At 41.6% G+C, this 23,237-nt stretch overlaps 1 protein-coding gene across 4 annotated transcripts in view; it reads right to left on the bottom strand.

Moving 5' to 3' along the window:
* SRPK2 (SRSF protein kinase 2) overlaps nt 1-23,237 on the bottom strand; it is a 147,367-nt gene that overhangs the window by 19,846 nt on the left and 104,284 nt on the right. For all 4 annotated transcript variants that reach the window (XM_023518706.1, XM_023518701.1, XM_003782602.2 and 1 more), the window contains exons 7-12: nt 14,704-14,869; nt 13,141-13,166; nt 11,733-11,979; nt 10,374-10,856; nt 1,294-1,394; nt 1,083-1,190 (exon numbers count right to left, since the gene is read on the bottom strand). In XM_023518706.1, the coding sequence (XP_023374474.1) occupies nt 1,083-1,190; nt 1,294-1,394; nt 10,374-10,856; nt 11,733-11,979; nt 13,141-13,166; nt 14,704-14,869 (1,131 nt within the window). The remainder of the gene's footprint in view (nt 1-1,082; nt 1,191-1,293; nt 1,395-10,373; nt 10,857-11,732; nt 11,980-13,140; nt 13,167-14,703; nt 14,870-23,237) is intronic.

Below are 23,237 nucleotides of genomic sequence, written 5' to 3'. Positions count from 1 at the left end.
AAAAAAAAAAAAAAAAAAAAAAAGTTAAATTTATCTTTCAACATTGGAAAATTAACATATTTATTTTGTGTTGCCCCCTTTTTTCTTTAGTGAGAAGACATGTGCTAGTAAGACTTACACACAGGCCCCTTTAAAAATCAGGGGAGAATGTGGACAGAAGATAGGAGATGGGAAAGCACGAAACCCCACAGTCAGCAACCCACCCCTTCCAGCATGGAACAACAGAGTAAAGCCCGCTGAGAGAAAAGCACTGAATTGGCTAGACATGAGGCCAAAACAGGGGACCTAAAACTCCTGGGTGAGGGATCATGAAATGCCACCAAGTCACACATTCAGAGGAATGACAAAAGATGACCGGTGGGGCTGGAAGAACTCAGACACAACTCAAGTGTGATGGGCAAAACCATAAGCAGCAATAGGTATGATACAGAAGGGGCACCTGCTGTCCCCAGGGGGACACCAGCACGTACCCCTGGAATGTTGTCTCTGGGAACTGCCTCAGTCAGAGGGAGCACATGTCACTGCTCCTGCCTCAAAAGTGACTGGACATCTTAGAACAATGTGCCAAAATATTCTCTGGATGGTGCTTAGCAAAGGGAGTGCTGATATCTAAGGAGAACCTCCCTGGTCAGGAAGGTGAGGCTGCTGCCTGTCTGGCTCACCTGGCAGAGGCCACCTTGAAGGGCTCTGACCTCTCAGTCTCAGCCAGACCTTCCCAAGACACCACTGCCTCATCCTCCTCCACAGCATGAGGTAAGGGAGAGCTCTAAACAACCTACAAGCTCTCAGGGACCAAAAGGGATTAATATCAAGTCACTATGTCTGACTTCTAGAGCTGTGGGCTGTGTAAGGCCTTCAGAAGAGACCGTCTCTCGCAAAACCAAACCAAACCAACCCAGAAACCCTGGATGTGCATGAGAATTCTTCAGGGACCCAAAGCATCAACATTTCCCTCACCCAGCCCACAGTGGATGATCCTTACAGTCAGAAAAACTGAGACCACGTGCTCTGGAGATGCCCATCAAGAGCACTAAAGGGATGAGCTGACTCATCTAGAAGAAAATGACAAAGGCCATTCTTACCATACACGCGGTGCTCCAAATGTCAGCAGGTGTGCTGTAGCCTGCGCCTATTAAGACCTCTATGGATCTATACTGGCGCGTCTGGATGTCTTCTGTGAAGTGTTTATGCTGGAAGGGAACAGAGCCTATTACCACGGAGGAACAGAACATTTAAAAAGTGTCTTTTCACACAGAATCACACTACAATGTTTTAGAAAGAAACTCTACTTACCACCCAGCAAGCATTTCCCAGGTCAGCAATTTTTACTCTAATTTTATCTGCATTCCGTGGATCAAGGGGATTCACCAACAAGTCAGCCGCCCGGGTTTTTGCTGGCATGAGCAAACAGCAGGACAGTTAGTACCTGGCTAAGTGTCTGCCATGTGTGAGCAGTCTTCTGGAACAGAGTCACCGCTCCTAAAGAGCGGTCTATGATCACTTAGGCCTGGACATTGTAAATGGGCCTTAACAGAACTAAAATTCCTCCCATCTCTGGAAAATATTCCACAAAAGAAAACGCACTGGGCTACCCAAAGGACGCCGTGGTCACTGCCTTTCTCCTTAACCTCAATCCCTGCTCCTCTGGCTGGCACTGAACAAGCCAGCCTTGCATGTCCCTGTTGCTGCTCCTCATGACATGAGGACCCTCAGGGCAGATCGAGTGCACTGGTGCACTGCTACAGAAAGCACAGAGGCAAGAAGATGCACCCGGGGGGGGGGGGGTTGCTTCCTAGTGACGCCCAGAACACAGGGTCCTGGCACCCTCACCTCCTCATCTCCTACAACTCCCACTGCTTGGACTGAACAGACAGATCTCAAGGGCTACACGATGGCAGATTAACAAATATGGATTAAAGGCAGGGACTAATCTATTCTGGTTTTGCTTTTTAGGTAAGAAAGGCTGAGGCAGAGGTCTCCTGAGATGGCCTGGGCCACATGGCAACCTTTTGAGTTCACTCATAAACTTGTCATTTCTCAATTCCAGGGTGATTTCAAGGGAATCTCAAAGGCAGGCATAGGGCCAAGCTTCCCAGGGCTTTCGGGGGTCAGAGCATGTTGCGCACATCTGGATTACTCCTGTAACAAACACAGTTAACCAGGAGGCAAGTAACAAAGAAAAATAACTTCGCGAAGTCCAAACAGGTAGTCCTGAAGTCAGCATCTTCATCATCAATCTCAAACTGACCTACCTACAAGCTCAGATTTTTGGTGAGGATGGAATATAACCTATAGCTTTTATTTTAGAAGTAATTTAGAAATGGTGTTTATAAACTGCACAGAACATATCAATGCAGAACATTAAACATCTACCTTGGATAGCCCTTTGTTTGCTCAAAGCTGGGTACTACTAAAATGAACTAAATGTCTTTTTGGGTCCACCTGAACTATAGACTCACAGTGTGTGAGGAAGCTCAGCAGCACAGCCCAGCCAGGCAGGAAGGCCAGCCGTACTTAGGTTAGCAGGTAGGAGAGCAGGCAGGTCCCCCCAGGGCACACACAGAGTTCCTGAGGATGCAAGGAGAATTCTGGCTCATACCTGAGACATTCCTCAGGCTTGTGGATCAACCTGAGCCAGCTGGGCACAGGTGTTCCCATCTTAATACCTTCCATAGACCTGCTTCCCTCTTTATACAGATGGTGATCTTTATGGTGGGTGGCGTCTGACCAAAATCCAGGTAAGAACTCAGGATAAGAAACACAGGAACCCAGAAAATGATGGAAAAGAAAGCAGCACAGAACACAAAAGGAGGCAAAACACATGCATGGATACACATGCAGCTGAGAACAGATGCGGGATAAACATAACCAGGCTGACCGACAGGACAACACTAGGAGTGACTAGGAGTGACTAGAATCAGCAGAAAAAAAAATGGAATTTGAGGTTTACAGAACGTAGATTCAAATATAAGTTTCAACCCTGGCCAGGTAGAGGGGCTCATTCCTGTAATCCGAGCACTCTGGGAGGCCAAGGCAGGTGGATTGCTGAGCTCACAGGTTCAAGACCAGCCTGATCAAGAGTGAGACCCCATCTCTAAAAATAGCCAGGTGTTGTGGCAGGCACCTATAGTCCCAGCCACTTGGGAGGCTGAGACAAGATCACTTAAACCCAAGAGTTTGAGGTTGCTGTGAGCTGTGACACCAGGATACTTTACCAAGGGCAACAAGTGAGACTCTCAAAATAAATAAATAAATAAATAAATAAGTTTCAACACCTATAAGTTATAAGCCTGACAAATGACAAATTTTTCAGAGTCAGTTTTCAGGAAAAGAAACAAACCACAATCCGAACACAGGAGAGCTGGTACAGCACCTGGCTGGTGGGCTAGATCCAGGGGCTGCATTCTGCTATGATCAGCTGAGCTCCCTCTGAGGTCTGGGGCTCCCTCTAACTGGTGAGTTTGAGACCAGAGAACAGACAGTGAAGGGGAAACCCAAGTGTGAGTCCCATCTCTCCGAACACTTCAGATCACAGGTCCAATGAGGGAAGGGAAGGAAGCCACGTTGGATACACCGTGGGCCTCCCAAACCATTGGAATGATTCTTTTTCCTCCCTGAGTAATTGTGAGTTGTCTGTTATCTGAGGGTACTCAAGTGGAGGGAGGTAATCTATAATCTGCCACCCACTCTGAGTTGTTTTTATTTTATTTTTTGAGACAGAGTCTCACCTTGTTGCCCTCAGTAGAGTGCCATGGCAAAACAGCTCACAGCAACCTCAAACTCTTGAGCTTAAGAGATTGTCTTGCCTCGGGCTCCAGAGTAGCTGGGACTACAAGTTCCCGTCACAATGCCCGGCTATTTTTAGAGACGGAGTCTTGCTCTGGCTCAGGACTGAACCTGAGAGCTCAGGCAATCCACCCACCTCAACCTCCCAGAGTTATTAGGCTTACAGGCTGAGCCACTGAGCTGTTTTTAAAAACACCTCCCAGCAGCTGCATAATTCAATTAAACTAGAAGAAATACACTTTCAAAGACACGTCACTACACATTTAAATATAGTTCTTTTGTATTTTTAATATTCCTCATTTATGTTCACTAAACAAAATCTCTTTGGTGATATACTGCTATCCTCCTGTTTCAGATCTATAAATAGTTACCCAGCTTACAATGTGTTCCAAGTGATACGAGACAATTTATCTCAATAACTGAATTATGTAAGAACACAACAGGAGGTAAGAGATTCTGTTTTTTTCTGACTGTGTTTTCTCAAGACTGGAGTACCTGACACTTGTTTGCTGCATGTGCATAATCATTTCAATTTTGCTTTGCACCTCCTCTGATTAGGTCACCCCTGTGGTAACCTGTCACAGCTTTTCCTTCTCATGGCTATTGGTGACACAAAGGACAAGTTGTAGCCATCTTACCAAAATGAAAAGCTGGCAACTGCACTCTCCATATCATACTAAGAAGGGAATAAGTGAGAAGATTTCATTTCAGAAAGAGATAGAGCACTGCAGTCACTTTCTGGGTGACAATGTGGTCATTTATTCCATGTGACACTCACCTAGAAACCAGTAAGGTAACAGCCAGCAATGCCTCACTGTGAAGAGACAGCTGCCATCCACAAGTGCACAAGGTACTGTGCTAGGCACACGCTAACTTCACATTATAAAATGTCCTTACAAAAAGGCATGACTATCCTCTCCATACGGAGGAGGTTCAGCACTAGGCCCAAGGAAGTAGTAACAGAACTAGGAGATTTAATGCCAACCCCCAATCTAGCCATTCAACAAATAATCACTGACTCCCTTCTATGTGCCAAGCACAGGGAACACAGCATGAAGAAAACGAATCCCAAATCAGGAAACTCATTTAATAGTTGGAAATATGGGCAATAAATTAAATGAGGAATCCATACACCGTATCAGGTAGTTACAAATGCTATGAAGAAAAACAAAGCAAGAAAAGGAAATGGATAGCAATGAGGGTGGTTCAAGGAAGGTCTTTTCAGAGAAAGTGATGTTCAAGGAGAGGCCTGAATAAAGGAAGGCAGGGAGTGAGAGAAGTCCTAGTCTAAGGGGACAGGAAGGACAAAGGCCCTGCGGCAGAAACGAGCTCTCGATTTTGAGAAACGTTATTGATCTACTTTTTCTAAGACAGAGTCTCACTTTGTCACCCGTGGTATAGTGCTGTTGCGTCATAGCTCACAGCAACCTCAAATTCTTAGGCTCAAGCCTCTTAAGTAGCTGGGACTATAGGCACCCACCACAACACCCTGCTAGTTTTCCTATTTTTAGTAGAGGGGGGTCTTGCTAGTTCAGTATGGTCTTGAACTCCTGAGCTCAGGTGATCCACTCATTTTGGCCTCACAGAGTACTAGGATTATAGGCGTGAGCCACTACACCTGGCCTATTTTGAGAAACTTTAGAAAGAAGTCTCAGTGAATACGCAGAATGAGCCAGGGGAACAGAGAGGGGATGAGAGAGCAGATGACAGCAGAGAGCTGCCAGGGAACAGACTGGAGAGTTAGCTGGTTGGCTTCAGTGAGGGAGTCCCAGGGCATCACTCTATGTAAAGAATATACAGTGGAGATCCTCTTGTAAGGGGGAAAGGGAAGATGGTGGAATATCCTTTTAGAAGATCTTTTTGAGCTCCAAGACAGAGAACAGACTGGAGGAGCAGAGCTGAAGTGATATGAACATGGAGGCTTTATCAGAGCAGCAGGCAGGGACTGCCAGCAACCTGGGTCACACCAGGGATGTGAAAAGACTCAATGAGCCCTGCAAACAAACCAGCAAGACCACTGCTCCAGGGCCTCTGTCCTTTAGATGTGATGAGCCACGATAGGTGCTATGGTTCTATGAGTTAATAATCTAGGAGGAACCCTGACTCCTCTTCTCAATCTTCAATGGCTGCCAAATTACTCTAGAAAAAAATCTACATTGAATGCCTGGCATTCAAGTTCTTCCATCTTCTCATTCTGGCCCCAAGCTTTTGTCTACTATTCCCTAACATGTACATTTTGCTCTACTGACAAGGAGCCACAATCTTCTTAACAAAGACTTTTTCTTGCCTTGCGTCCATATGGTACTAGGTGGCCAACTGCAAGCCAGTGGGCTGTACCCATTCCGTATAGGAGACTAAAAAACACCCCCTACAGGGAGGCTGCCCCTGGTAATCAGACGACCAACCACAGTGGAAGCCAAAATGGAGGGACTCCAAACAAATGACTAGAAAAGGAGATCCCATCCCTGCTGTGTCCCAAGAATTTAACAATATGAAAAAGGCCTGCTTGGTAAAAAGCTAGGATCAGTAAAAAAACAAAATGAAATGAAACCTCCTATTTCTATCTGATGCAACAGGTATTGGGGCTGGTGTGTGTGTTGGACACAGTAAAATGTTGATTATAAAAAGGGAGGAGAAAGGGAAGTGTAGAAGAATGTAAGCAGATGTCACTCATTTGTTTATTCATAGTTAATAAATGCTTATCTTAGGACCAAGTCAGATGCTGAGGATACAAAAAATAAAAGCATACTGCTCTCTCAGAAAGTTTACACTCCAGCGAGGAGAAAGAGACTGGGCACGAGCAGTGATGATACAGTAAGGCAGGCACGACCACGAGGAGGAGGGGGCGCTCTAGCCGGGGAGGACACAGGAGGCCCCACCAGGAGGCAGGACACCATGCTTATCATACTCTGGGTCAGAAAAAAGAAAAACATGAGGACAGCTGAGGACATTCGGTATGAATAAATAACAGACTATGGTATAAAATTACTAATATTCTTACATATTATTGTTATGACAGAGAATGCCATAATTCATCTCTCAGAAGATGAATGCTTATGTATTTAGGAGTGAAGTGTTCTATAGCTATAGCATACAGTGTCTGTATAATTGGCAAAATGTTAATTGTTAAATCTACTTGGAAGATACACAGTTGTTCACTGTACTGTTCATCAAACTGAAAAACAGTACAGAGACAGTCTGTGTTCTAATACTTCTCGTCCCATCACACACAGGGTGGTGCTGCTTACGCAGGGATGCGGCGCATATATTCCACTGTGGAGACCACTGCACTAGATCGTGGGCTGTGAAAACTGCAAGCAGAAGAACAGACAGGTGTGATTAGCAAATTTCAAAAACATTCTAGCAGCAACGTGGAAAAGCAATGTGAAAAGCAGGTGTGGACGAAAGCAGGAGAGAACACAAAGCTGAGGCCAGCAAAGAGTCTGCCTAATAAGATGAGGAAGCAGCGACAATGCCCACTTTCCAGCTAGGCAAGGAGAACCCTACTGGAAGGACGTGGTAACCCGCTGGATGCAAGTGAAAAGCCAGTGGCACAGCATGACCAAGTGTCTCACGGGACAACGGGAGATGGTGCTAGCCAGTATAGATAACACAGCATGTTTAGCAGGTGGGCAGGGAAAGTGGGACTTGGGTTTGGAAATGTCAGGTCTGAGGTTCCCCTTGTGACACAGATGCAGCTGTCCCGTGAAGAGGTTGACCACTAAACCTGGAGACAGGAGAACTGAACAAGGGATTCCTCCACCAGGAATGTGCTGTCCTTGGAGTTTGAACTTCCTCACCTCTTTCAGGTCTCTGATTAAATGCTACCATGTCACCTTCCAGAGGGAATTTAAAGCAGCCTCTGCCATAGGACATCATCCTCACCAGGCTTAGCAGGCGCCTACCCAGGTGGGAACGTAAGCTCCCCCAGTGGCTCTTGTTGACTGCTATGTTCTCAGTCCTCACAGCACACTGAGGGTATCTAGCACAGCAGCTGAGAGTGACTGAGGATTTGGCCCTTGAGGGGCCCTCATGGGCAGGCTCACATCAGTCCAGGAGAGACCTGAGTGCGACTCTAAGAAATGGACTGAGGACAGTCAAGACACCTGAAGCAGACTAAGCAAAGTCCAGAGGAGTGGACGGACAGAGTGGGTCTGGCAGGGCCTCAAACTAAGCTTCCTTCTACTTCTCTTCCTCATATCTCTTTCCAGATGTAAGCCTATACCTACCTACCCCTGCCCCTTCGCAAGGTGAATTTACGATGCGATGGACAGAACAGGAGCAGAAATCAGGCCTGGACTCAGGATCGACGAGTTACAAGGCCAGTGACTGTGTCAAACAAGCCTTAGCACTTGCCGGGCCTTAGATCTTCACAACAAGGTAACAGAAGCAGCAATTATGCTCCCTTGCCAAGGGTTTGTGATAACCAAGATAACTTATAGTCCCTGAGAAGTTTGTCATATGTTGTTATATTATATTTCACATTATTATTTCTCTATCTAAATCATTTACTTTATTGATTCCATGCTAAAAATATTTCCTTTCATAGAGAAAAGTTCAGGGAGGTTAAGAAACCAAAGTTCTGGGCCAGGCACGGTAGCTCACGCCTATGATCCCAGCACTCTGGGAGGCTGACGTGAGTGGATTGCGTGAGCTCAGGAGTTCAAGACCAGCCTGAGCAAGAGCATGAGCTCCCAGCTCTACTAAAAATAGAAAAACTAGCCAGGTGTTGTGGTGGGTACCTACAGTCTAAGCTACTTGGCAGGGTTAGGAAAGAAGATTACTGAGCACAAGAGTTTGAGGTTGCTGTGAGCTATGATGCCTGGCACTCTACTGAGGAGGACAGTGTAAAACTGCCTCAAAAAACAACAACAACAACAACAACAACAACAACAACAACAACAAAAACCACCAAAGTTCCATGACTATTAAGTTTTGAGCTGGGATTTAATCTGATATATAGTTTTCCCTTGTTATTCAAAGGGGCACTGGTTCCAGGACCTCCCAAGAATACCAAAATCCACAGATGCTTAAACTTCTGTACCTTGATACCTAATACAATGTAAATAGTTCTTATGCTGTATTGTTTAGAGAATAATGACAAGGAAAACAAGTCTGTACATGTTCAGACACACAGAGGTTTTTGTCCTCCTGAATATTTCTGATCCAAAATTGGCTAAATCCACAGATTTGGATGTGAAATACACAGATATGCAGGGCTGAATATATCTGAAGCCACTGTTCCAAGCTACTACTTGCAAAGTAAACATGAATAAAAGTGAATTAAAAAGGCTTCCAAGTATTGGTCAATTTCCTTCAGATTTTCATATTTCTGAGAATAAAGTTTCTTGTAATATTCATTAAGGATTTTCTGAATTTCTGAGGGGTCTGTTGCTATTTAGTCTTTACCATTTCTGATTGATGGAATTAGAGATTTTACTCTTTTTTTTCCTGCTTAGGTTAGCCAAAGGTTTATCCATTTTATTGCCCTTTTCAAAAACCCAAAGACAATTTATAAACTACTTCCTGTATCTATCTTTATCTATCTGTAAGTTAAGTAAAAACTGAGGTGCAACAGCAACAACAGTCTGGAGAAGGTACATTTCACTACTGCTCTTTTCCTAGGAAAGAACCTACATTCTAAGTGAAACCATATACAAACTTTCAAACCCTCCCTGGCCAGGGGAAAGGGGAAAAGGAGTTGACCATGTCTGGCCAAGTCAGGAAACACATCCTTAGGATGACTGTTTATAGCCAGCACATAACAAAACCAGTTCACATATCAGGATGCAACTGCCAGCCTGCTGGAAGGAAAGGGAGTGCAAGAATGGCTTGGGCTGGGCTGTCTGCAGGGCAGGCTCATGAGCTGCTTTGCGTGTCTTGAACGATCTTGTCAGTAGAGGGAGCAGAGGAGGTTTCTGAGCTTTTCCACCATAGGCCAGAATGGAAACCAACTGTGACACCCAATTTTCACTTACTGAAGTCACTTGACATTCACTTCCAAAATAAGGTTTGAAGTTAAGTCAGGGTCTTCCCAGACAAGAACACAAGATCCACTCTACAATCTGTCATTACACTTCAATCCATGCTACTTTCTTTAAAATCATAATCCTAAGGCACTTATCTATAGCAAGGTTTTATAATCAGGAACAACTATCAGAAGAAAATAGGAAACTTCTTTCTCACTAGAGCCAAAAAGCAGGTATATTTTCTCTGAAATAGAAACAAAACAAACAAAAACTAAATGTAATGCTATCAGATGGGAAGATACAAATTATAAACTAAACTCCACATTCTAGAAAGCTACAAGGTGTACACTGTTGGAGCTAGAAGGTTTTTGCAAATGTTTAATATTACTGACTAAATATAGAAGGAATGAGAAAAGGAATGATGAAATGAGATTGGATATGCACAGAGTGAGAGAAAGACTTCTGGCACAGAACATATCTTTAAATCACATCACTTCTTCATGAATATAAAAGTCATAAAATGAAAATGATCAGTGCACACATATATAGCCACTCCCTCCCACGGCATCTGTCAAAAGCATGACCCTGGAAGCAGACAGCTGATGGGAAGGAACTTACTTTTTGGCAACTCTCCAGTACTGGAAGCTGACACTGTCCTGCTTCTGTCGTGGGATGGACTGCTTTCCTCTGGCTCAGTAAGTGGGGATCCCTCAGAAAGAACAGAGCCGCAAGCCACAGGTTCCAAGGACCCAGAGAACAAGGAGGTGGAAAACTCTGGAAACTGTGACTCAGAAATTTTATGTCGTCCATTTGGCAATTCACCATTGAATTGTTCATAGGAGCTGCTATACGTGTAATCGCTTTCTGCATTTGGCTCATCAAGGTTATATTCCTCAGGATTTGGGCAGTCATCTTCATCATCCTCTTCATCATCTAACTGCTGCTCCAGTAAGAACGGGCCATTCTCAATATGACCGTTGGTTTTCGGGGATTCTATCCATGCAGGGTCTAGGTTCGCGAGTTCCTGCTCAACGTCATCTTCATCTTTCTCAATGTTTTCTTTCTCGGCATCTTCTTTCTCTTCCTGGTCCTCAACTTCACCTTAAAAAGTGGATGGTTAAGAATTAGAACTTGTTACTATCCTTAATGCAGTGACAATAGGTCCTAATTCCTTTGACAAGATATATCATGAATGGCTTATTTACCTCATACTAAACCCCTCTTGGCTCTCAGGATAAAAGTTTTCTACATCTCATTTTTCATGTATTTAATAATTGGCCTACGCATGAGAAAAGTTAGCTTTTGGGGTAAGTAGGTACAAATAAAATTGCACCTCCATTTCTACCTTCTCGGCAATCTTCAGAAAAAAGGTGAGTGGTACAATATAATTAGGTAAAAGGTTAATCACAAAATAAAGGACTATCATAAGCATGACAGAATACACTATTTCTCAGACATTTTGCATTTAAAAAAAAAATTATTTTGAGGCTGGCGACCTAGTGTCACTGCATTAAGGATAGTAACAAGCTCAACCTATAATGGGCCTATAATCCTAGCACTCTGGGAGACTGAGGAGGATGGACTGTTTGAGCTTGGGAGTTCAAGACCAGCCTGAGCAAAAGCAAGACCCCCTCTCTAAATATATCCAGGCATTGTGGCAGGCACCTGTTGACCCAGCTACTTGGGAGGCTAAGGAAAGAGGATCACTTGAGCTCAAGAGTTTGAGGTTGCTGTGAGCTAGGATGTCATAGCACTCTACCAACGATGACAGACTGAGACTCTGTCTCCAAAAAAAAAAAAAAAAAAGGTATTTTGAAATGTTAACATATTTCTGGCATATAGTTCCCACCCCACATTCCAAAACAGGGAGTTGGAAAAAATCACCCTCGCCTCCTGAAACGGCAGCACAAAGCCAATCCCTGTGGTGATGTGGCAGGTCCCCTTCAATGGCATCCCCGGACCCCTGACCAAACTGACCATTGTCCTTCGCAGTCTCTGCCTCTGCTGCCTCCTCTAATCCTGCTGCTTTTAGCTTCACCTCCGGGCAGTATTCACCGTCCTGCTCGTTGGAAGGCACACCTGAGGTGATGTTTTCTTCTATTATTTTCCTTTCAGCTTCTCGTTCCAATTCTTCTATCTCTTGCAGGCGTTTTTCCAATAACTCTGCCTGCCTCTTCTGTTTCTTTTTCAGTTTTTTCTTTTTGTTTTTAGATATTTTTCCTATCTATAATATGTTAAGAAAACACCACAGGTCAGTTTGCTTCTTTTCAAAACACCACACAATAGTACAAGTAGTTCTGGCAGCACGATAAATACCAATAAACTCTGTTTTTTCATGTCATTTAATTAAAATCATAAACCCAAACACGGGTTATAGTAAAACAATACCAACAACAAACAAAAAAGAAATAAAAAGGGAAATTGGTGCTGGCTAATATCATGTATTACATGCTGGGTCTACTACCAGGTATACAGCCCTCAGAGGGATAAAGCTTAAATCCAGTAAGTTTTCGCCAGTTCTAAAAGAACTGAGTATCTTGAAATACACTTGGCTTTAAACAAGAAGTTACTTGGTACATCTATCTGCCGAGTAACATCATCTCATCTCTTCCTCCCTCACCAAGAAAGAACTCCCACAGCAGGTGTATTTTTTGTTGCTCAACAGCACTGTTGGTGTTCAGGTCTCTCACATTGAGCTGTTATCAACAGTTAAGACAACAGTAACTCTAAGAAACGAGCATATGAAATAAAGGGAGAAAAAAGAAAAAGCCAAAGCTTTTGTCTGCCCCCAGTCATGGCCATCTGACTAGGAAAATGCTGCCAGTGAGCCCTTCCCATCTGTCAGATGCTCAGCAAACTCAAGTGCCTTAGGATGAGGCAGAACTATGGGAGACACTTGGGCTCCTCCGCAGGCCAGGAAGCCCAGGTATTACAGCTCCCTTGTTCTGGAGCTTCCTTCCACTGGGCTTGTCTTATTGGTGGTAATGTTTTAACAGGACCACAAGATAGATGACTCTTTCATATTTAACAACTGGCTAGAAAATACTATAATAGCTTCAGAAATACAGGGAACCCAGAAGTCAATCAGAAATAATGTAAAGTGGTTTTGGAACAATTATACTTCAAACCCTCCATGACCTCACATTTCACCAGTCTTGGCCCATAGCACTCCAGAAAATACATAAGGAAGATTGATCTTTTTATAAGTTCTGTAAAAATTACTTCAACTGAACAAAACAGTAAGTCTTTATTATTTGAGGATGCACAGCATTTATAAACATGTCTATCTTTTAAATTAACATACATTAGAACATCTGTTATTATTTGAAAATCTCAATAATGAATAGTCCCTTTTTACACAGTGAATATAAGTATAAGTACTTACAGGTTTTTGTTGTGGAGCTGTACTCACTAAAATAAAATAAAACAAAATGGGTAGAGGAAAGACACATATCATTATGTAGGTAATTTGAATTGCAAAGTAAAATAATAACTGTCTTTTAATGGGTACCCAACTTCAAAAACTTAATCATCAGAGCTTCTTAATCATAGGGATCTTGAGAAAGTTTACTCAACTCAAACAAATGACTCACTCTTAAAAGTCATAATGGAAGTTATTCATATTGAGCCATTTCTCTTACTAATCTAAAATTAAATACTAATACTTCTCAAAAAGTTAATCTGAGCACTGACTTTTAACTTAAGATAATGAAGAAGGGGCCACAAATATCCTATAGTCATTAAACCAAACTGTTTTACACATAATAAAGTGAACAATTTGTGTTAGATGTACACACAACTGAACTAAATTTAACACTGCAACAAGTAGTCTACAGTCATGTGATCCGACCCCGCCAGCACCCCAAGCTTGATCGGAACACCTGGCTGGTAGTAAACAAGATCTGGAGAGGACCCAGGAGTCTCAGCCCTTCGCCTGTACACGTGCCCGATGACCTACAGGGGCACAAAGTGGAAGAGTTGGACACATCCACACTTCACGGCTACTGCTGGAAGGACAACAGACGGGCCAATACTCAAGTTGCTTGGTCTTCTTCCCTGAGCCTCAGGTCTTTTGTGAACAATTCCAAAAGTACTAGTTGCCACAGATTGATAAAGTTGTGCTAAATGGAGAGTAGGAATCATTCTGATAAAAATAAAGCCAGAAAAAAAATTCTGATGACTAAAGGTTGGCTATAAGAAACCCATTACTATATTCTCCGCTACAGAGAAGTTGGCGACACAAGAAATGTTCAAATATAGATGAAGCAAAATGAGTACAATGTGAGGGTGTATGGCACACCTTCTGGGTGTGGGACACAACTACAACAGGGACTCTTCCTAACAAATGCTAACATTATAGCCTAATTGTTTAAGCCCTCACATTAATCTGAAATTACAAATATGTATCGAAAAAGCAAGAGCTAAGAATTTAAAAATCCTTTTAAGAGAGGACAAAGGTAAAAAATTCAAATATTAAAACATAATTGAATCAGGGTATCTTCCTTCTCAAGAAAAAGGTGCAGGTATTTCCAAAAACCAATCTTTTTTTTCTTTTTGAAACAGAGTATCACTTTGCTGTCCTTGGTAGAGTGCCTTGGTGTCAGAGCTCACAGCAACCTCAAACTCCCGGGCTAAAGAGATCCTTTTGCCTCAGCTTCCTGAGTACCTGGGACTACAGGCGCCCACCACAACGCCTGGCTACTTTTTAGAGATGGGGTCTCCCTCTTGCTCAGGCTGGTCTGGAACTCCTGAGCTCAAGCTATCTATCCTCCTCAGCCTCCCAGCACCCGAGGATTACAGGTGTGAGCCACCATGCCCGGCCAACAGCCAATCTCTTATAAAAAGCTCTCACATACACACACTTGACTCAGTTGCCTCCAGCGTGCAACTCTGTAAACAATTACAATGCTCCCAAACAGACTGAAACGAGCTGGCTCGGCTGCCTCACCTGCAGACCCCGACGGGGGAGGAGCACCTGCTTTCTGCCACTCGGTGGCCTCGGCTGCCATTCTTCTCACATAGGCATCGTCCACACACATCAAGATGTTTTCTGGCTTTATGTCAGTATGAATAATCTTGCACTTACTGTGTAGATAATCTAACCCTTGAAGGACCTGGGCATAGTAAAATTGAGAGGAGCTATTAATATGTCATTATTTAACCTTTATGTATTTGCATGTCAGGTAATACAATCAATCACAGAGCATGAAATTCAATACACATGAAAGGATATTTAGTAAAACTCCCCATCCCAGCCCTGTCCCCATAGGAAATAGCTCTCCTTCACACAAGTAACCGAAGTGTATAAGTCCAGAGATAATTTGGATAAAACCAAAGCCAGAAAAAAATTCTGATGACTAATGGAAATATACTTGCTCATGGAAGCAAATGTATCTGTATCTAGTTGGCCCTTAGGGTCTGAACCGAATGGGTCTACTTGTGCTTGTGTTTTCCTCTGCTTCTGCCAGCCTGAGGTATCAAGATCACTTCTTTCTCCTCCTCAGCCTATTCAGTATCAAAATGACTCACTTTCACTTAGTTAATAGTAAAAACCTATTTTCTCAGTAACTGTTTCTTTTCTCTAGTTTACTTTGTTATAAGAATACAATATATATTATAACTCAGTGAGCCATGGTCAAGAAAAAGAAAAGAATACAGTATGTAATACATATAATACACAAAACACATGGCGATTTACTGTTCAGGTTATCAGTAAGGCTTCCAGGCAACAGCAGCCTATTGAAAGTTACATTTTGAAGGAGTCAAAAGTTATACTTGAACTTTCAGCTTTGAGGGGAGTCCCTGCCCCTAACTCTCCACAACGCTCAAGGGTCAACTGTATCTGTAAGTTTTGAGACAATGTGTGTTATGGTCCATTATTTCCACTCTAAGAACACAGTCAACAGTGTCTCTTCTGATTCATCCGTGCAAGTTTAACTTGCTCGGCTTATTGGTGTTGGTGGAAGGGCTTCACTTGGATTTTATGTTTCTTGATTTTTGCAAATCTCAAAACTTTAGTAATTACCCACGTACACTTCTTCAATAACAGCTTTAAAAAAATTCACATATACAATTCACCTTTTCAGTGTACAATTTAGTGATTTTTGGATGTGCAACCATCACTACTATGTAATTTAGAACATTTTCATGGACACCACCAAAGAAATAACATACTCATAAGCACTCAGGCCCCATCTCCCTCCAACCCCTCCATTACTAAAGAACCACTCTTCTACTTGCTGATTCTGCACATTTTCTATTAAGATCAAATAAAGTAGTTTTTTATAACTGTCACAATATTTTCCATTCATTTTTGTGTAGCATGTATCAGTATTTCATTTCTTTTTACTGCCAAATAATATTCGACTGCACAAATATACGACATTTTGTTTGTACATTCATTTGACTGACATTTAGGTTGTTTCCATTTTGGGGTTACTGTAAATAATATAGATATGCACATTCATGTTTATGTATGAATACATGTTTTTATTTTTCTTGAGTATCTATCTAGGCGGGAGATTGTTAGGTGATATGGTAACTCTATATTTAGACTTTTGATAAGTTAACTACCAAACTTTTCTTCAGTGGCTCCATCCAGCAATGTATAGAGGGTTCCAATTTCTTCATCTTGAATACTACTATCTTTTTTATTTTAGCTACCTTAGTGGATATGAAGCAGAATCTTATTGTGATTTTGATCTACATTTTCCTGATGGCTAATGAGGTACATACATTTTTAATATTATAGGAAAGGATTTACTTTAAATAGAAAAAAAAATAGCCCTGGTATTTAGACAAGACTACAGCATTACACTATCCGTTCAGCACACACACCCCTACAGAGTTACAAAGAGCCAGTGACCTTAGTGCAAGCAAAGCCAATATTTTCCTAGAATTATTTCTACTAGAGAAGAATTGAATTCTTTCCATAAACAGAATTTATTTTTACATACATATAATATCTCTATACATTAGAAATTCCCAATGCTGAAGAATTATTGGCATCACCAATCAAACATTAAGTCATTACAGGCACCTTGTCCACAAGAGAAGGAAATGTGAAGAAAAAAAAAAAAAGCAGAAGATACATAATACCATTCAACAATGAAAAATTCCCAGGAAAAATCTAGTATTTTTATTTAACTTGAATACCTGGCTAAAAGACCTTCAAGAATAACATAACAGCATTATGAAGTGAGAGGGAACAGATTTTAGAAGGAAAATGAAAACAAGAATACCTGTCTCTTAAATAGGACCAAAATACCTCAATCATTTATTTATTTATACAACTTTTTTTATTATTTAAGATTAATATCAGGGTACATACTAGGTTACATTGTTTGCATTTGTTAAGAAAAGTCCAAGCTATATTTGAGTCCTTTACCCTGGAGGTGTGCCATATACCTCTATGTTGCAATTATTAGGGGGGAATTTACTGAGCCCCATTCCCTCCCCCCTTCTTGAATTTAATTGTGTTTTTCCTCTCATGTGGGCCTGTGACTGTTCATCTACTAGTTTCAAATTAGTATTGAGGACATGGGATGCTTGTTTTTCCATCCGTGAGATACTTTACTAAGGAGAACGTCCTTCAACTCCACAGAAGATGTAAAGTCTCCAGCTTTTTATGGCTGAATAGTATTCCATTGTATATACTTACCACAGTGTATCAATCCATTCATGGGTTGATGTGTACTTGGACTGTTTCTACATCTTGGCAACTGTGAATTGAGCTGCTATAAACAGGCCAGGCAAGGTGATCCTAGCACTCTGGGAGGCCAAGATGAGTGGACTGCCTGAGTTCATGGGTTTGAGACCAACCTGAGCAAGAGTGAGACCTTGTCTCTAAAAAAAAATATATCCAGGCATTGTGGAGGGCACCTGTTGTCCCAGCTACTCAGAAAGCTTAGGCAAGAGAATTGCTTCAGCCCAAGAGTTTGAGGTTGCTGTGAGCTATGACACCATAGCACTCTATTAAGGGCAACAAAGTGACTGACTCAAAAAAAAATTTTTTTTGACATTTTTTGCAAATGTCTTTATGGTAAAATGATTTTTTTTTTTCCTTCTGAGTAGATACCTAGTAATGGGATTATAGGATCAAATGGAAGGTCTACTTTTAGGTCTTTGAGGATTCCCCATAACTTCTTTCTTTATTAGTTTGCAATCCCACCAAAGCATGTAAGTGTTCCCTTCTCTCTGCACCCTCACCAGCATCTGCAGCTTTGGGACTTTGTGATGTGAGCTATTCTCACTGGTGTTAGGTGATATCTCAAGGGGGTTTTGATTTATATTTCTCTGATGCTTAAGGACAATGAGCATTTTTTTTTTCATGTATATTTTGGTCATCCTTTTGTCTTCCTGGGAGAAGGTTCTATTCATTTCTCTTCCCCAGTGATTACTTGGGCTGCTTGCTTTTTTTCTTGTTCATTTGTTTTAAGTTCTCCGTAGATTCTGGTCATTAGCCCTTTGCCCAATTCATAACATGCAAGTATCTTCTCCCATTCTGAAAGTTGTCTATTTGCTTTGTTTACTATGTCCTTAGCTGTGCAGACGTTTTTAATCTTGATCCTGTCCTGTCTTGATTTATTTTGATGCTGCTGCAGTTGCCAAGAGAGCCTTCTTCATAATAATCTCTCCACAGACCTACATTGTTAAAAAGCTTATCTTATGCTGTCTTCTAGAGTTTTTATCATTTAGCTCTTAGATTTGAAACTTCTATCCACTCTGAGTCAGTTTTTGTAAGTGGTCAGAGGTCTAAGTGCAGTTTCAGTCTTTTACATGTGGCTAACCAGTTCTCTCAGCACCATTTATTAAATATGGATTCTTTTCCTCAGTGTATGCTTTTGTTTGATTTATTGAAGATCAGATGGCAACATGCAGCTGGTTACATCTCTAGGTTTCCTACTCTGTTCCACAGTTCTATGTCTCTATTTTTATGCCAATGCTATCCTGTTTTGATCATCCCAGCCTTGTGTCTTTTTAGACCCTAATAGAATAAAAGTGGAATTCAACTCCAACAAAAGCCTTCATCCTCATGTAAGTCACACAAACTCAACAACCTTATGTTGTATGACAACTGGGTCAAGGAGGAGATAAAGAAATCACTATAGATTCTTTGAACAAAATAACAAGCCACAAGCTATCAAAACCTGTGGGATGCTGTAAAAGAGCATCCTAAGAGGAAATCCTAAGAGGAAAATTTTTCACTTTAAATGCCCACATCCAAAAAAATAGGAAGAGTGCAAATCAACAACCTAATGAATCATTCTAAGGAATTGGAAAAGGAAGAGCAATCAAATCCCAAACCTAGCAGAAGAAAAGAAATAACCAAAATTAGAGCAAAATTAAATGAAATAAAGAACAAAAGAACTATCCAGAAGATTAACATAGCAAAAAGTTGGTTCTTTGAAAAAACAAAATGGACAAACCTTTGGGCTAGATTAACTAGAAAAAAAGTAAAGTCTGAAAAGGGGGAAATAACAGATACCACAGAGATAAAAAAGATTATCACTGATTACTACAAAAAAATTCTATGCCCAGGAATTTGAAAATGTGGAAGAAATGGACCAACACCTGGAGTCACACCACCTTCCTAGACTCAATCAGAAAGAATTTGAACTTGAAAAACCAATTAAGAACTGAAATAAAAATGCTTCCAACAAAAAAAAAGTCCTGTAAGAGATGATTTTACACCAGAATTCTACCAAACCTTGAAAGAAGAGCTTGCACCTATATCACAGAAGCTATTCTAAAACACTGAGATGGAAGGAACCCTCCCAACTCCCACAAAGCAAATATCACTCTGATACCAAAACCAACCAATTTGCAAAGACACTCGATAAAATCCTAGCAAATAAAATACAGCTACACATTTTAAAAATTATACATCACAATCAAGTAGGCTTTATCCCAGGAGGTAAGGCTGCAACATATGTAATTCACCACATCAACTGAAGCAAAACAAAGACCATATGACATAAAACTTATACATTTTCCTGGTGCAAACAGAATATGTATACTTTTTGTATATGAACAACAAAACTTCTGAGAAGTAAAAGAAATTAATGGATAGGCACACTGATTATGTCCAGCCCATAGAGGTCAAAGAATAAGATTTTTGAGATATTTTAAACAGTTTAAAATATTTTCAGTGGAAACTTTATTTCAATCCTCAAATACTAACTTACTTAAAGTAAAAATGTCAGTATCGTCTTTGGCTAAAATAGCTTTTGTCCACTTTCCCATGTACAAGAGTTTCCTGTAAAGGTCATTTTACTGTCTAGAAGTTAACATAGGTGAGAGGCTAATGGGATGCAGGTTTAAGTGTTCAGTAACAGTGATGTACTCAAGACAAGCAATAAGTGTTCTCTGAAAAAATTTAAGGTGCCAGATGTTTAAAATGTTCTCTTGCACTCAACTGGGCTAACTTTCCTTAAAAATCACTGGGTAGGCTGGGTGCAGTGGCTCATGCCTGTAATCCAATCACTCAGGGAAACAGAAGTGGGTGAACTATTTGAGCTTACGAGATCCAGACCAGCCTGAGCAAAAGTGAGCCCTTGCCTCTAAAAAGAGCCAAATGTTGTGGCGGGCACCTGTAGTTCCAGCTCCTTGGGAGGCTAAGGCAAAAGAATCACTTGAGCTCAAGAGTTTGGGGTTACTGTGAGCTATGATACATACCACTGTACTCTACCGAGGGGGACACAATAAGAGTCTATCTCAAAAAAAAAAAAAGGAAAAAAAATCACTGGGTATAAAGTCTGACAATAAATATTGGGAAAAGGCTTTACCATGGGGACAAATTAAGTACATTATTAAAGACAGTGCAAATCATTACAGAAAAGAAAACAAGGTAGTATTAAAACTTGACATTGGGACTACTCAGCTTTTAAACTGTTAATCATTCACTCTTTGTGTTATACCCCTGGGCATGGTGCGTAAGCACTCTTTGCTTTCACTATAAAAGAGGGAAAACACGTGTGTTAGACACAAATATAGTAAGATTCAGAAATCATCTATGGAAAACCACAGAAAGAAGGCCTAGCACATAGGACACTCAAGATTAACAGTGAGATGGGGCTAAAAAGATTTGTACTGGTATTGATGAGATATACCTATAACATCCTAAGTCACTACTTACACTTCTCTGGATCTCAGTTGTTACAAGCTCTGATGTGAAAGGGCTTTACTTGATAACTTGTATGGTCCAACACAGCAATAAAGCTTCAATTCATACTTTCTTTGAACTCTGAATTAGTATTTAAAATGGTTTTATTTTCAGAAATAACATTTCAGTTCTTAGTAGTAAAGTTTAAAGTAATAAAGCACCCCAGAAACAACCAGCACAGAAAGGTATCTTACAACCATTGATACAGAAGAACTATGATTATAGGTGGGGGCACCAAATCAAGCATCACCCTCAAAGAAAAGAGTTCCCCTTACAACATCTGACAAACAGCATTAAAAAGAAGCCAACACTAATTTTTCAGTCTGTTACTTTTGCTTGTCAAATCATAGTGTGTCTCTCTTGCCTAAACACCATACTTGGTATGAGCAGCAGGAGGCAGCAGAGATCCTTTGGCTGCCAGGAAAGCTGAGATTATTCTAACCACAGATGGGCCAGGGCCAGGGCCAGGGCCAAGCCATTCATCACCCCACTCAGAGAAACCAGACCGCACTCTTCAGGAACAGGTGGCAGGTTTCTCCATGTGAAGTCAGACTCAGTCAGCAACAATGCTCAAGTGAGAGGAGAGTCCAGGGCTGAGAGGGCTAGAGGCCTTCAGTTTCAGGTTCAGGAACTAACTAGCTATGGGCTCAGAGAAGGCCCTTCCCCCCTTCCATGCAACTCAAATTCATCTGTAAAATCAGGAGCTTGATCAAAATGGTCTCTAAGGACTGGCTCCCCTCCGTCATGACTTGCGTGAAATAGGTCCTATAATTTTGCAGATAAAAAGAGGATTAAATCAAAAATAATGTGAAGACTTCTCTAGATCACTACTCTCTGGGACTGCTCTGCCCAGAGCAGTGAGACTCTGCATGCCCCTTACCCTGTTGGTAAGAGAAGCTAACAAACTACCCAGGGAAACCCAAACAGGCTGCCAGATGGGCCAGGAGAGGAGAGGAGCAAGAGTCCTTAATTTAGGTTATTAATTACTTGTAACTGTGGAGGAAAACACCAGAAGGCTCTCCACAAGCTACAACATTTCCTACTAAGAAAGGCCATGCTCCCAATGGATTTCTCCTCCTCACTGAAACAGATGTGGGGCAAACCCTGCAAACTGCTTCTGAGAGCCGTGATGTTCCACTGAACACAGACACTAGCAAGGGACATGCTCTGCCCCAAAGTCCAGGAGATGTCACCCTCAGCCACACTGGCCCAGAATAGCCTTTGCTCGTGGTTCTTTCTCTCAACTGGTGAGAATCAGTGAGAAAAGCCAGCAGCTGTCTTGACGTCATCAGGAATAAAGATAAAGCTGCCGGGCCCAGCACGTATACTTCACAAAGCAGGAGTCAGGAAAGAGGCTCAGCTTCCTTGAAAGGGAGCCACCTCGCCAGATTTTTGAGCAAGGATCCAACACTCTGAGAATTCCAAGTTAACACAGAATCATATGCGTTACCATGCTGCACAGATCAATAATATCAAAATGTTTACCAATTTAAAATAGAAGCTTCTGGTCTAACTTTGACACTGGTTTGATCATAGCAAATTCACTGGTAACTAGGACCATCAAAATAATTTACATGACAAGCAAATAATACTAAAGTGTACACCTAAGCCAGTCAATGAGAACAGGCTAGATAACCTGCCAGGACATCGCCAGGCTGCTGGGTCTGCCACCACACAGAGGGTGGGTTTGGAAAAACACTAGATTTTAAAGGCCCCATTCCCTTATACAGTGCAGCACATGTTACCAACTACCTATTTCATTAAATCTAATGGCTGTACTTATGACTACTCTGATTACTCCCACTTGCACAGAGACACAAATGCACACTTTTCACAATGACATATTAAAATTCCAAGTAATCCTGAAACTTCCTAGTAGGACATTTTACACTACCCTGTAGTTAGGAGCATGGAGTCTGGAGTTAAACATCTATATTCAAATCCTGGATGCACCACAGTTAACTAGGGGACGCCGAGAGGATCTTTAATTCTCTCTGGGCAACACCTTCCATAAAGTAAGGCAGCAACACCCCTGGACTCAAATGGCTATACAGCATCATACAAATAAAGCACTTAACAACAACCAGTGCACGAAAGAGCATGATACTTCTAGTTATGATCACAACAGCAGAAAGAGTGACCACAATTTTGAAATGCAGGGCTACAGCTGGCGTGGTAGCACTGCAGCAAAGTCTCTAAGACCTGAGCCCACCTTGGCAAGCCTCCTTTAACTGACAGCAAGCAGCCACCTTCTCACAAGGATTCTGTAAAGTTTTAAAGAGTAAAATGCCAGGCAGCCTTTCTTTTTTTTTTTTTTT

The sequence above is a fragment of the Otolemur garnettii genome, unplaced genomic scaffold (genome assembly GCF_000181295.1).
Source record: "Otolemur garnettii isolate 467f Iridium unplaced genomic scaffold, OtoGar3 scaffold00005, whole genome shotgun sequence".
Taxonomy (NCBI): domain Eukaryota; kingdom Metazoa; phylum Chordata; class Mammalia; order Primates; family Galagidae; genus Otolemur; species Otolemur garnettii.
This window is presented reverse-complemented; position numbering and strand designations above follow the sequence as displayed.